The sequence below is a fragment of the Triplophysa dalaica genome, chromosome 6, assembly GCF_015846415.1.
Source record: "Triplophysa dalaica isolate WHDGS20190420 chromosome 6, ASM1584641v1, whole genome shotgun sequence".
Taxonomy (NCBI): Eukaryota; Metazoa; Chordata; class Actinopteri; order Cypriniformes; family Nemacheilidae; genus Triplophysa; species Triplophysa dalaica.
In genome coordinates, this window is record NC_079547.1 from 6,965,805 (window position 1) to 6,979,386 (window position 13,582).

General features: G+C 39.6%; 1 protein-coding gene and 1 long non-coding RNA gene across 4 annotated transcripts; one reads left to right on the plus strand and one right to left on the minus strand.

The window, feature by feature from the left end:
• Nucleotides 1-1,719: 1,719 nt before the first annotated feature.
• LOC130424803 (uncharacterized protein DDB_G0292642-like) lies at nucleotides 1,720-13,582 on the minus strand. Of its 3 annotated transcripts, none has more exons than XM_056750730.1 (4): nucleotides 13,390-13,582; nucleotides 2,931-2,974; nucleotides 2,690-2,839; nucleotides 1,720-2,415 (listed from the first exon to the last, which is right to left on the minus strand). In XM_056750730.1, the coding sequence occupies exons 1-4, from the start codon at nucleotides 13,466-13,468 to the stop codon at nucleotides 1,978-1,980; spliced, it is 711 nt and encodes a 236-aa protein (XP_056606708.1). In that variant the 5' UTR covers nucleotides 13,469-13,582; the 3' UTR covers nucleotides 1,720-1,977. The 3 variants fall into 3 exon arrangements, with proteins under 3 accessions (XP_056606708.1, XP_056606709.1, XP_056606707.1); XM_056750731.1 differs by having other exon boundaries at nucleotides 1,720-2,308; nucleotides 2,931-3,034; XM_056750729.1 differs by having other exon boundaries at nucleotides 2,931-3,034.
• On the plus strand, nucleotides 8,946-10,522 carry LOC130424804 (uncharacterized). Its single transcript, XR_008906981.1, has 3 exons — nucleotides 8,946-9,042; nucleotides 9,431-9,493; nucleotides 10,095-10,522. It is a non-coding gene; the product is annotated as an uncharacterized LOC130424804 (long non-coding RNA).

Below are 13,582 nucleotides of genomic sequence, written 5' to 3' on the forward strand. Positions count from 1 at the left end.
TCAAAGGATGAGCAGCAAGGAGCGCCAGCCTCCCAGACGGCAATTCCCCAGTCGCGGGCCTGTCCGGTGAGGAGATTTAACACGAACGCTATCTTGATGTCCTCCTGGGCATAGCGGCGGTTCTGCATGGTGAATACGAGTCCGCACTGGGCCAGGAAAGGACGGCAGGCGTTCGGTGTCCCATCATAAGGGGGGGGTAGATGGGTATGTGGCTCTGATTCCGAGGCTCTGGGGAGAGAAGGGGTGGTTGACACCTGGCCGCTGGCGATGGTCCCCTGGATCTCGTGCAGGGCGGTGCGTAACTCCGTCATCTGACCAGACAAGAATTCCATCCCCTGGGTAGTGGCAGTTAGGCGTGTAGCTTGTTGTCCTAATAAGACCCCCTGCTGCCGGATGGCCATCCGGACGGAATCCTCCTCCGCTGGGACTCGAGTTTGGTCAGTCCGTTCTGTCATGATCAAGAACGAGGTGAGACCCAAATGCGGTGAGGATACAAGCGTTTATTAAACAGGGTATAAACCAGAGCCCAATAGAAGAGACCGCCAAGCGACCGCGTCAACAGCCTAGGAGAGAGTCACACCCAGAGACCCGGGATCTAGACGACAGCTGTGATGAGGCGCTCAAAGCAGGTCCCACGATAGGCAAGGTATCACAGAGAAGTCTTTAGCTGGAGTGGCTTGCGTGGATCCCGTGGACAGATGGCGGAACTCCTTGGAGAAGGCGTCACGGGGAAAACTGGAGCGCCGGCGGGAACTATAGGTAGATAGGTTCAACCCAAAAAATAACAGGACAAGAATCTAGATAATTGAACCAACTAGGCATAGGAAAGAACAACTAGAGTTTAGAGCAGAGCGATATGCTAGGGAAGACAACAGGACTAGACAAGACAAGGAGTCAGCTTCTAGGACTGTGAGCAAACACATTCAACGGACTGACAAAGAACAGCGAGACACGAGGGAATAAATAGGGAAACCTATCATGATAGAAATGAGCAGCAGCTGCGCAGCGCAACCCGCGGGCGTGAAGCGCTGGCGAAACTCGCTACAGGTGTCAGGGTGATCAGAGATGAGTGAGGGAAACCCAGTGAGGGAGACATGAGGGCGGGGCTAGTGACGCGCATACCGAACACGCGGCAAGCTGTCAGACAACTCCCCACGTGTCGACACAAACACAAAACAATGCCACACAAGTACAAAAACGGACACACAAAACCCAGAGTCATGACAGGGCATGGCAAACAAGCAAACACGCAAAACGAACGAGCACAGGATAATAGACATGAGGGCACTTTATAGGTGAACAAATCAAGAGGGAGCAGGTGCGGGGCATCAAATCATCAACAATTGCTAATGAGGGAACGAGAAGGCGGGAACTGAGACAAGACCGAAGACTGTATGGAAGGTCAAAAGGGCCATAATGCTTTTCTCCACATAAAACAAGAGGTTCTGTCATGATTCTGCCACTAGATCAAGAAAATCAAGATAAAATGGGGCAGAACCATGACAACGCATGTTCATTACTCATTGGTTGGGTTAAATGCAGAAGTCACATTTTGAGTGTGGGTGACCGTATCTGTCATATAGGTGACTTTCACAATGTTGCTGTGTGTACAGTAGAGGAAAGCGAAAATCCACAAACACAAGTCACAAAGAGAATAAAAAACAAAAAGCTTTAAAGTTTCAGTTTAAAAACAGGGAAGATACACTCCATAACAAAATATGTGGTTACATCAACTCTTTATTTCATAGTTAGGTTATGCAATCCAAGCATTTTTTTATTATGGACATAATCATGAAGAAAAAAATCATTAACTCAATAGTTTACAAGATGGACCAGTGTAATAATGTTGTATGATGTTCAAATTAAAAAATTTCAAAATCTCGAAAGAAACAAATAGTAAATAATTATCTGTATTTTTTGTGAAAAAAAAAAAAAGGAAGACAGCCTTTCAATTAACTCTTAAAATAGTTACCACTGCTACAATACGGTTTTTATCTGCTTTGGTGCGAGTGTACATGGACATTCATAGTCATAGTCATGTGCAGGATTTAAACAAATAAAGCAAAACTCTGTGTTACAATCTGGGCATGGCATGTTATTACATCCTTCATTAGCATGTTCAATCATTGTGTCACAATATGGGCATTTTCTGAGTTTTGGACACTTCACAACTGCATCAAAAAAATCTTGTTCAAAATATTGTAAAGTAATCATTGGGCACTCTTTCAGCAGTTTCTCATCAATGCAACATCCTTCATTTCCACAATGTTCAGCATGAGTTTGAGGTCCTTTCCACTCTCTCATACACCTCCAACAGAATTCATATGTTTTTTTGTTAGTCGCTGTGCAAACTGAGCACAACACACAGAGATTGGAATTATCCGACCTTTCGATTAAAGTGCTACAGCCTGGACACTGAATACCCAGAGTGAAAAGACAAAGATGCACTGTCAGAAAATCTGATTCTCATACCTGACCCATCTTAAACATTAATATCTTATGAAGTATTCTCCACTGCACAACACCCCCCACATCAATATGCTCAGTCACTGACATAACCCCATATTAATACTGAATCTCTATCTGAAAAATCTGTAGGATCTGTTCCATCTTTGCCTTGAAATCTCAATACAATTTTATATATTTTAAGTACTATAATAAACGGAATTAAAGCAAAATGCAGACTTACATCCCTAAAGTCCAATAAGATTTTAACAGTGTTTGTCCCAAGCTTTTCCTCAAAACTGGATTGCTCATCAACTGTGAGTTTTGCCAATTTTCGCACTTCATTATATGGCCATTCTTTCACGCACAGAGGACATTTGAATTCAGTCCGTCCCTGAAATTAAAAATCAAATCTTCATTGCACTCTTATGGTATTAGAAATATTTTCATGTAGAAATCAACAAATTAAATTCACATTAACTCACCTTGTCCAGTTGAGCCTTGCAACAGTTAGTCAGTGTCTCTGGATCTGTAACGTGACCACAGGATAGCTCAGCCCTTAAAACACTCGGATCATCATCATATTCATCTGAAAGTTTTACAAAGCTCTTTAAACTCCATTTAAATGTGAAATATAATGCTTTATATTCAACTCTCAGTATGCCTATCTTCAATTGTTAAATAGCTACCCTAACCACGACCCTAAACCTAATGTCACAGGGGATAAGTCAAATCATAACAGGACATACGAATGAGATAGTTTGAAATAGATATTCACATGAATGAGCTACGTTGTAAAAAGGTATTAATACCCATCAGATTGCATTGATATTTATTTATACACATAAAAGAAACTGCATATTAAAATATGTTAGATTACAAATTGTGCTTGGGTGACATGAAAAGAGGTGGGAAATTTGTGTACATGAATAGTAAGCCTAACTTAAAATTACATGTGACCATTTAATGGCTTTCAGTTGCTTTAAAATGACACATTAATCATAACTACTTTGCCAAAACCTTCTATTTCAGTATCTTCTTTATGTATTTTTTTTTGCGGCCCAAGGAGGCTCCTGGGGCCTCCTTGGGCCGCACAGGAGCCGCTGACATTGTCAATCTATCCCATTTATTTTCACAAGCTAGTATTCGACACTGGTACAGAAAGGTCCGAACTTCACAAAATTGCCGTATGTGTCTGGTCAGGGGTCCCTGGATCAGGTTCTAGAGTTCTGTGACAATGAGACCTTGTTGACTACTCAGTTTATCCAAAAAGACACTGGCAGCCTACAAAAAGGTGGCAAATGTACACTATAGAAAAAAGGGGTCAAAATGTTGCACAGTCCATCGCCAGGTGCTCCCCAATCGGGATCTCGAGTTCCGCGGCTCTAGACGCTTCCCGAGATCGATATCCCCTTGGAAAGTAAATGCCTCACTGAGCCTTTGAAGTCATATGGCCCCATTTAGATCTAAAGGTTCCTTACTTTCTGTAAAGTTTCGGGCTCCTGGGGCCTTCGCAGGCAACCTGCAACCTATCCCATTTAAAATGGACCATTTTACAGTATTGTCCAAAAGAAGACTATGAGACCCCTGTGGATTAGGTGGCGAGTGGGATTTCCTGTGAATTTGCTGAGTCACAGGAAGTGCAAGTCGTAACTTATTTGACGGGGTCCACATAGGTAGCTAATGAACACAGCGTTTTTAGGCTTTTCAAGCACATTCATTAGCTTTAATGTACATCATCATCCATTTGCTACCTATTCAGTCCCAATCAAAGAAGTTATAGGTGTAAGAAAACTTTATTTAGATGCGTATTATGCTTTTCATGCACATTTATGATTGTAACTTAAATTAAGAGCTTTGGTGTGCTTCTTATGTGAAATGCCGTACATATTTATCAACAAAGCATGATGGTTGCCATTTGGGTTACGATAGAAAAATGAAACTTTACAAATACGTGCCATAAAAGGATTTACCGCTGTAATGTGTAGCAAGCTACATATCAGTAGTTTAGTTTATATGTAGCTATTGTATTATTGTGTCAATTTGTAATCAACATTCTGGTTTTTTTTAAATGCATCCCAATCATAACTTGTTTAACGAAACCCACATAGGTGGCTAATGTGCATATCGTTTTCAAGTTTCTGGAGAACATCGATGAGTTTAATTTAAATCATTGTGAAGGATTTTGTCATCCTGTTGGTTTAAGCTTTATAAATCATTGCCAAGGAAAAAGTGGTCATTTACAGATTTTGTATTTGACAACCTTTGAGGCCCCCATCAGAAGTTACGGATGTACACCCAAAACTGGCTCTCCAGAAATGTATCCTACTCATAACTTGTTTGACAGGGCTCAAATAGGTAGCTAAATGCACATCATTGGGAAGGACTGTGCCGCTCATACAATTTATAGTTGGGTTTACGTGTATAACTCATTGCCAAGGCAAATAATGGCCATTTACATGCTTTGTATATTGGCCACCAATGAGGGCCCCATCAGAAAAGTTACGTAAGTAAACCTAAAATGCATCCCACTCATAATTAGTTTGAAAAGGCTCACATACAGTAGGTAGCTAATGTACATCCCACTAATAATAATGTAGGTAATATTGTGCTTTCCTGTGGCTCAGTGTTTAGAGCATGGCACAAGCAACACCAAGGTCATGAGTTCGATCCTAGTGGATTACACATAGTCAGAAGCAAATGTATAGTACAATGCAATGTAAGTCGCTTTGGATAAAAGTTTCTGCCAAATGCAGAAAGAGCCCCCATAGGCGGCTAGAGAAGTAGTGGTTGATATTTTTCTGTGGCGGCGGTTTTCGACCTAGAGGTGCATTCCACAACCTGGACGTTCACTAGACCTGGTGTCAATAACAGATGTAATCTCAGTAACAAGGGCGTTTTCAGTTCTGACAATTACATAATGTTTGAGTGAATACAATTTTCTCTTATATAACAAATGCTCGGGTTAAAATTGTGATTTTATATCATGCCTCCTTTAAGGTTTATTTTCTTCCTGTCTTGAATATCTGAAAACCCTGTCACTTTAGGGAGAGACTCTCGAGAGTGGCATACCCTGTGTCATATGTTCAAAAGTGAGGACTTATTTCACTGTTATTGTTATTTAACACACATGCAACATATTGTGCAGCGCCTGGTTGTGGAAGAACACAGTCGCTTCCTTTGGATTCTGATATTAAAACTGCGTGGTTAAGGTTAATTATTAAAGATGTTACAGGTCTCGTGGGTGAAACATTGAGTGTTTGTTTGCTTAATTTCACCGTGGATTTCTTTGTAAACGTCTTGGTTACGGATGTAACCTCAGTTCCCTAATGGAGGGAACAAGACGTTGTGTCTAACCGACAGATGGGATTCGCCCTTGAGAGCTCTTTAAACTCTCAAGGGCATCATCTCAACTTTGATCAGGGGCAGGGATGCTCCTCTACTACTGGCCAAGGTCGCCACGAAGGTAATCGGGCCCGTCCCTCTAGCCGATATGTTCAACGGGTTTTACCGCCCGTACATCATCGCCCCCAAAAAAAGACGAGGGAATGTGCCCCATCTGTGTACCCTGAACAAGCACCTGCACTTAGTGCCGTTCAGGATGCTCATGCAGGGGTGCATCCTGGCATCTATCAGATTTCACGATTGGTTCATGGCAATCGACCTGAAGGACGCATACTTTCATATCTCGATTCTCCCTCATCATCGACCGTTCCTACGGTTCGCTTTTGAGGGTCAGGCATATCAGTACAGAGTCCTCCCTTTCAGTCTGTCCCTGTCCCCGAGAGTCTTTTAGAAGATTGTTGAATCCGCCCTTACTCCCCTCAGGGAGAGAGGTGTGCGGATACTAAACTATCTCGATAATTGGCTTATCTTGGCACACTCTCGAGATCTGTTATGTACACACATGGACCTAGTGCTCCAGCACCTTCATCGATTGGGTGCAGAGCATCCTCTTTCTCGGTATGGAACTCAACTCTGTCACCATGACAGTGCATCTACCTACAGAGCGTGTCAGTCAGTGTTGAACTGCCTGAAACATTTCAAGCAGTCAGCAGTCCCCCTGAAACAATTTCAGAGAATCCTGGGACACATGCCATCCTCAGCGGTGGTGATACCCCTTTTTGGTTGATGCACATGAGACCGCTCCAGCACTGGCTACAGAGTCGAGTTCCATGGAGAGCGTGGCACACAGGCAGCAGGCGTTTGGTCATTACGCCTCTCGGCTCCCCGGGGGGGAAGTAGGTACAGTCTCGGTGGTAAACCCCGGCCTATAAGGGGCAATGGGGGATGTGGTCAGGAAGACGTGATGAGAGCCGTGAGGCGGGTCCCGCATATTTCACGGCGGAGATTAGGAGCATAAGAGGACGAGCAACGGGACTGCTGACGAGAGAGGACCTGGCCTGGGTTTTAGTCGTGGTTTGTGTTTATGTATTGTGTTATTCGCCGGCAGTTGTCCGTGAGGGGCTGCCGGCTGTCTTTTACTTTGTTATAATTAGATTTAATGTTTAAATGTTTGTGTAGTGGAGTAGGCGGGGCGAGACAGTGGTTCGAGACCGGTGAGTAACTGTTAATGAGCGCCAGCTGTGCGCGCACCGGTCTCGAATCACGTAGGAGATCGGGAGCATGTAAGAGAACGAGCGACCGGACCATCGAAGAGAGAGGACCGGGCCCGAACGTGTTTATGTTTGTATTTATGTTTGTATTTATGTTTTATTCCCTGGCAGTCGTCCGTGAGGGGCTGCCGGCTGTCTTTTTCTTTGTTATTATTTTGATTAAATGTTTAAATGTTTGCCTGTTCCCGTCTCCTTCCTTCCTTTTATTGAACCTCTTCAGTTTGCTATATAGTAGCGAGGTATGCCATTTCGGATTCAGCCGTCAACAACTTAAAAACGGCAGACTTCACAAAGAGCATGTCATGTATTCTTAAAGGAGCTGACGCTTTATTGGCCAAGTTACCATATTTGGTGATTCAACTGATCAATCACAAAGGCATTTCCATGCCTCTCTGAGCTTGTGTAAGCAAATAATAGCTGTGTCTCGTTTGGTAATGCTGCGTCCTTGTGTCCTGCATAGGTATCATCCTCTAAAGGATGTGGTATACGGAGGATTCTCAACTTAGAAATAAACTAGATATCCTGTGTAAGACATACTGGCAAAAAAGCAAACAGGAAGTACCAAGTTGCTATGACAACATGTTGCACTCGCACATCTGTCAAATTAATTCAAATGATGTATATTTGATTTAAGAGGTAAAAAGTTGGTTACTTTCTATCCTAAACAATGCAAAAGAGTTAAAAAAATATACAAGTTTTTCCTTACTGTTTCAAAACGTTTAAAAATCACTAAACACTTGTAAATCTATTTACCACATATGCCTGCTAAGATTAAAAAAACGTGACACAAATTGTAAACTGTTACCATCTAGACACCACATATTTGTTTGAATGTGCAGCTGTTGCCGTTTATTCAAATAACAGACATTGGCCAACGTAAAGAATTGTGGGTTATCTCTAGCAACGAAGGATACAGCTCATGTATCCTCCAATTCCTTTCAAAGAAGGTTGCATTTGAAGGTTGCCTTCAGAGAGTCCCACCTGATTTTATGAAACGAGACAACTTCGATGACATAGCAGCCTTCGAATGAGACCTTTGGAGGACTCTACCTTACGAAATGAGACACAGCCAATGTCTCCCAGTCAATCAACAGAGACTACGTGACAAATAGTTACATCATGGCATGTGACCAATCCCAGAAAGCAATAGCCGTCATTTCAACGTCTCTGTTAAGTATAGGCAGTATATGGCTGTCTATAAAAAGTAACCCAACTTTTGGCCCAAATAACCTTGAATTTACATGTTGTTTTTGCTTGTATGATGTATGGTATTTCATCATGTAAACAAAACCAACAGTGTTTAAGACTTTGAGTTTAATTTCTTTGACGTGTTTTGTGGATAGCCATGATTCAGCTCCAGACCGGCTATGTGTAGCCCACGTATAGTGATAACTGGTTCATTCTCGTTCTTTGGCCAGTTTGCGCAGATATTGTTGATATATCTTATCATGTTTTATATATTTTAAAAATATCAGTAAGATGTGGTGTCTTTTCATTACATTGTTGATCTGTATTCAGGATTTAGCCCTGAATTGGATGGGCTATGTGCAGTTTGCTTTTAGTCCACACAGCGAAATCAAGTCTAATTTCAACTTGGTTTAGCCCTGATTCAGACGAGAGTAGCCAAAAAGTGTTAAAATTGTTTGTTATGACATCATCAAATGCAAGTAAACATTCATTACATCATTTGTATTATATTTGCTGTCACATAACATTCATACATATTCTAGGATATTATTTTTCTTTCCTTTTAATAAATTAAACATAAATGCAATTACAATTCTTGACCGCTAGATGACAACTGTAACCCTACTTAGACTTCTGGCAATGCGAGACTTGGAAGTTAGTAGCGATCACTGTTACCAGATCACGCGAGAACTTGTCTTTGAATTGAGAGACAGTATTTTGTGTAGGACTCGCAGTGTGGAGATTATCGGAAAAACAGCAAGCGTGACCGGATATTCCTGATGGTGTCTTGTAAGTATGTGTTGTCTTTTTGATTTGTGTTCATTATTTATCTACAATATTTGTTATCATGACTGTAGGAACGCTAACATTTCGGTGTCTAAAAGTGTGGAGCCATGTTGTGGTTTGCTTAAACATTTTATTTTTTAGATCATTATGATATAGAAAAGTGAGCATTGTTTTGGCAAAGTACGTTTCAACAACAAGACCATCTAGCATGCTTTACGTAAAACATAAAGCAATTTATGGCATTTTGAAGACAATATGCGATTATTAATAACGTTTAAAAAAGTTGCACAGCACTATAGCCTCCAAGCTAAAGATAATGACTCGAGTTTTAATTAGTGTTATTAAAGTAAAAAATATTTTTATCATGCATTTTAATTATTTTTCATATTTGGCAGATTATGTGACAATCAACTTCCCAGCAAGCACCGGTGAGACAATCAACTTCCCAGCAAGCACCGGTGAGAAGATGGGCGAGGATGAAGAAATACATTTATTTAAAAACTATTCATATTTTCCTTCCGTTCACTGTTTGTTTGTTAAAATTCTTAAACAAACAAAAGGTTTAACCTTTTAATTTCGTCATTGATTTGTATTATATTTATTATTTTAGAATATGGCTAAGGTTTTTAAATTTTAATTTGGTCGTTCTTTATATTTGTTATCTTAAGTTGCTTTTTGGCAATTTTCGATATTTATGATATGTAGTTTAACTATATTGTATAAATAATATTTTATTTCGTCTCTTTCATGTTTTTTTTCATGAGTTGTTAAATGTTCTTTTCCCTAATAAAGATGTTTAAGTTGTTTTTGATGAATAAAAATAATTAGAAGACGTGGTCGTTTATAAGCTGTCTAATTGATGACTGGTCTATTCTTAGGTTATGGTTAGCGGTCTATTTTAGATTTTGACTGACAGCCCAAATTAATCTTGTTTTAGCCTAGACACATATTCACCGTCTATTAGATGTATACATGAAGTCGTTCTAATTGATGACTCTTGTTATATGGTAAGACGCCAATTAGAATTTCACTGACAGCACAAATCTTGCCTTCTTTCAGAGTAGACATCTGGGCTGTGTTTGGACGGCAATTAGACGAAATTGCTTGCTGGGATCAGAAGTTGCCGGGGCGTTTCAAACTTCAGCTTAATTCCGGAATTTGTGAAACACGGATCAGTGGATTTCTAAACATTATTTGAACACTGTTGCTGAAAAGTGGTGTGATCATATTTGATCATATACACCTTTTCAGTTAAATGACAAAGTGTAAATTTTTAGACATAGGCCTGACGCGTCTAGTAAGTCATACTTTTAATAATAATGCCTTATAACATAAAGCAATCGTATTTATAAATGCATTGGATGTTGTCATAGGTTTGTATTACGTTATACAGTCATCCAGTAGGAAACTTAAATTGATTACCGTTTATATTATACCTAAATGGCATATATTTGTGTTTATTTTTATTTTGGCCTTATTATTGCTAAAATAAGTGACATCAGCAGTTTGCCTACTTGGTTCTATCTTTCACTTCTTATTAGATATATACAATTTGTGTGTCAAAATTGTTTGTTTTCAATAGATCTGCACTTCACTGTCACGGGTTTGAGTGTTTGTGTTCCTAAATAAAAGATTGTTTCTAAGTTTGTAAAATCTTTAGTGAAAGAAAAATGTTCCTAAATAAATATTTGATGAAGTATATTTATGTTTTATGCATTTATTTATATTTTATATATTTGTCCTATATTTTTAAACATACAGTTGACAGAAAAAGTATGTGAACCCTTTAGGCTTACTTGGATTTCTTCATAAATTGGTCATAAAATGTGTTCTGATCTTCATCTAAGTCACAACAATAGAGAAACACAGTCTGCTTAAACTAATACCGCACAAACATTATACGTTTTCATGTTTTTATTGAACACAACATATAAACATTCATATTGCAGGGTGGAAAAAGTATGTGAAACCCTAGGCTAATAACTTCTCCAAGAGCTAATTGGAGCCAGGAGTCAGCCAACCTGGGGTCCAATCAATGTGATGAGATTGGATGTGTTGATTAAAGCTGGCCTGTCCAATAAAAAAACACACACCAGTTTTGAGTTTGCTGTTCTGAAGAAGTGTTGTCTGATGTGAACCATGCCTCGCACAAAAGACCTCTGAGAAGACCTACGATCAAGAATTGTTGACTTACATAAAGCTGGAAAGGGCTACAAAAGTATATCTAAAAGCCTTGATGTCCATGTGTCCACGGTAAGACAGATTGTCTACAAAAGGAGAAAGTTCAGCACTGTTGCTACACTCCCTAGGCGTGGTCGTCCTGTAAAGATGACTGCAAGAGCACAGCGCAGAATGATCAATGAGGTGAAGAAGAATCCTAGAGTGTCAGCTAAACACTTACAGAAATCTCTGGCACACGCTAACATTTTTGTTGACAAATCTACAATAAGGAAAACATTAAACAAGAATGGACTTCATGGGAGGACACCACGGAGGAAGCCACTGCTGTCCAAAAAAAACATTGCAGCACGTTTGAAGTTTGCAAAAGAGCACCTGGATGTTCCACAGCACTACTGGCAAAACATTCTGTGGACAGATGAAACCAAAATTGAGTTGTTTAGAAAGAACACACAACGCTATGTGTGGAGAACAAAAGGCACAGCACACCAACATCAAAACCTCATCCCAACTGTGAAATATGGTGGAGGGGGCATCATGGTTGGGGGCTGATTTGCTGCCTTGTTTCGACTGTCATCGATGGAAAAATGAATTCCAAAGTTTATCAAGACATTTTGCAGGAAAACTTAAGACCATCTGTCCGCCAACTGAAAAATTAACAGAGGATGGACGATGAAACAGGACATAGACCCAAAGCATAGAAGTAAATCAACAACAGAATGGCTTCAACAGAAAAAAATATGCCTTCTGGCGTGGCCCAGTCAGAGTCCTGACCTCAACCCGATTGACATGCTGTGGCATGACCTCAAGAGAGCGATTCACACCAGACATCCCAAGAATATTGCTGAACTGAAACACTTTCTAAAGAGGAATGGTCCAAAATTTCTCCTGACCGTTGTGCAGGTCTGATCTGCAACTATAGGAAACGTTTGGTTGAGGTTATTGCTTCCAAAGGAGGGTCAACCAGTTATTAAACCCAAAGGTTCACATACTTTTTCCACCCTGCACTATGAATGTTTACATGTTGTGTTCAATAAAAACATGAAAACGTATAATGTTTGTGCGGTATTAGTTTAAGCAGACTGTGTTTCTCTATTGTTGTGTCTTAGATGAAGATCAGAACACATTTTATGACCAATTTATGAAGAAATCCAAGTAAGCCCAAAGGGTTCACATACTTTTTCTTTCAACTGTATAATCGTTTTGGGGGGGAATGGCTAGACCAGCGAGGAACCATGTGGTAACTTCATTGACCTTGATTTTGATCATATTTTTTTTATTTGAAGTCATCAAAGTTCAAATGTCTTGAAATAACCTACACTAACACTCCAGAGTTGAAAATTTCAATTCCTAAGTATTTCAATGAGTCATGTACATTGATCGGTTTTGCTTTTATTTGTCTAAATTGTCTAATCGTCTTTTGTTTAATGTTTTTTTATTTTCTGTTGTTTTCCCATTTTTGTGTTGTTAATTATATTTGCAGAGAGGGGGGGGGGGAGATTTTGTCCGCATGAAGTGTTTAATATTGTGTCCTGTTTCACAAATGTGATTGTGGTTATATTGAGTGTGGGGTGGAAATCTAATGACCCATGATGGCCATCCTCCTTTGCATATATTTCTCTTCATTTACCATGGCATGCATACATTGTTGGACAGATATCTTGTAATGATAAAGCTGATATTTTTTATAAAACAATCCAAAAAGGTCAGGATTTAGGAAAGTTCAGTGTGGTTAAATAATGTTTTATTTGTGTTTTCAAAAAAATCTATAAAAATTAAACCAAGCGCAAAATGTTGCAGTTGGGAGGTGCCTTGGATTTGGGTGACCCACAATCTAGAAACGCCACGGAGCAAGATTTTCCTACATATCTCCCTTCTTTACGACTAAATATATTCATTTAAACTCCGAACAAAGGAATGTATAATAACGCTGAAGACATAAAGAATTAACATATGAAGTATAAACTTGAAGTAAAACACATACATCATAAATGTATAGCTTACATTTGTTTAATTTTCTGTTATCAAAAGGTTTATGGTACAGAGTTAAAATTTAACAAGAGTAAACGGCAAAAGTCACTGTCTCTTTCTTATTTGTTTAAATCTACTTTAGCAAACGGCTTGCTAAAAGGATGGGCCTATGTTTAAATGTACAGTCTAAATGGTGCACACTTACCAATATCATTTGGTTTTGAAACCAGTTTGATGCCTTTGTCGAATGGAGTGAATTTCTTTTGATTTATATCTTCAGACATATTAAACCACTTTGATGTCTTCAGTCTTGCCCGCGTCCTTACAGATTGCGATGAAGCCTGATTTAAGTATCAACAGTCTGAAAAATGAAAGTGAAAGTGTAAAAGGTCACATGA

Excerpts from the sequence above, each read along its gene's own strand:
- LOC130424803 (XM_056750729.1), bottom strand. The coding sequence starts at position 13,468 with ATGTCTGAAGATATAAATCAAAAGAAATTCACTCCATTCGACAAAGGC. Across the intron at positions 3,035-13,389 it reads TTCAAAACCAAATGATATTG|ATGAATATGATGATGATCCG; the intron begins GTAAGTGTGCAC and ends TAAAACTTTCAG. Across the intron at positions 2,840-2,930 it reads GCAAGGCTCAACTGGACAAG|GGACGGACTGAATTCAAATG; the intron begins GTGAGTTAATGT and ends TTTTAATTTCAG.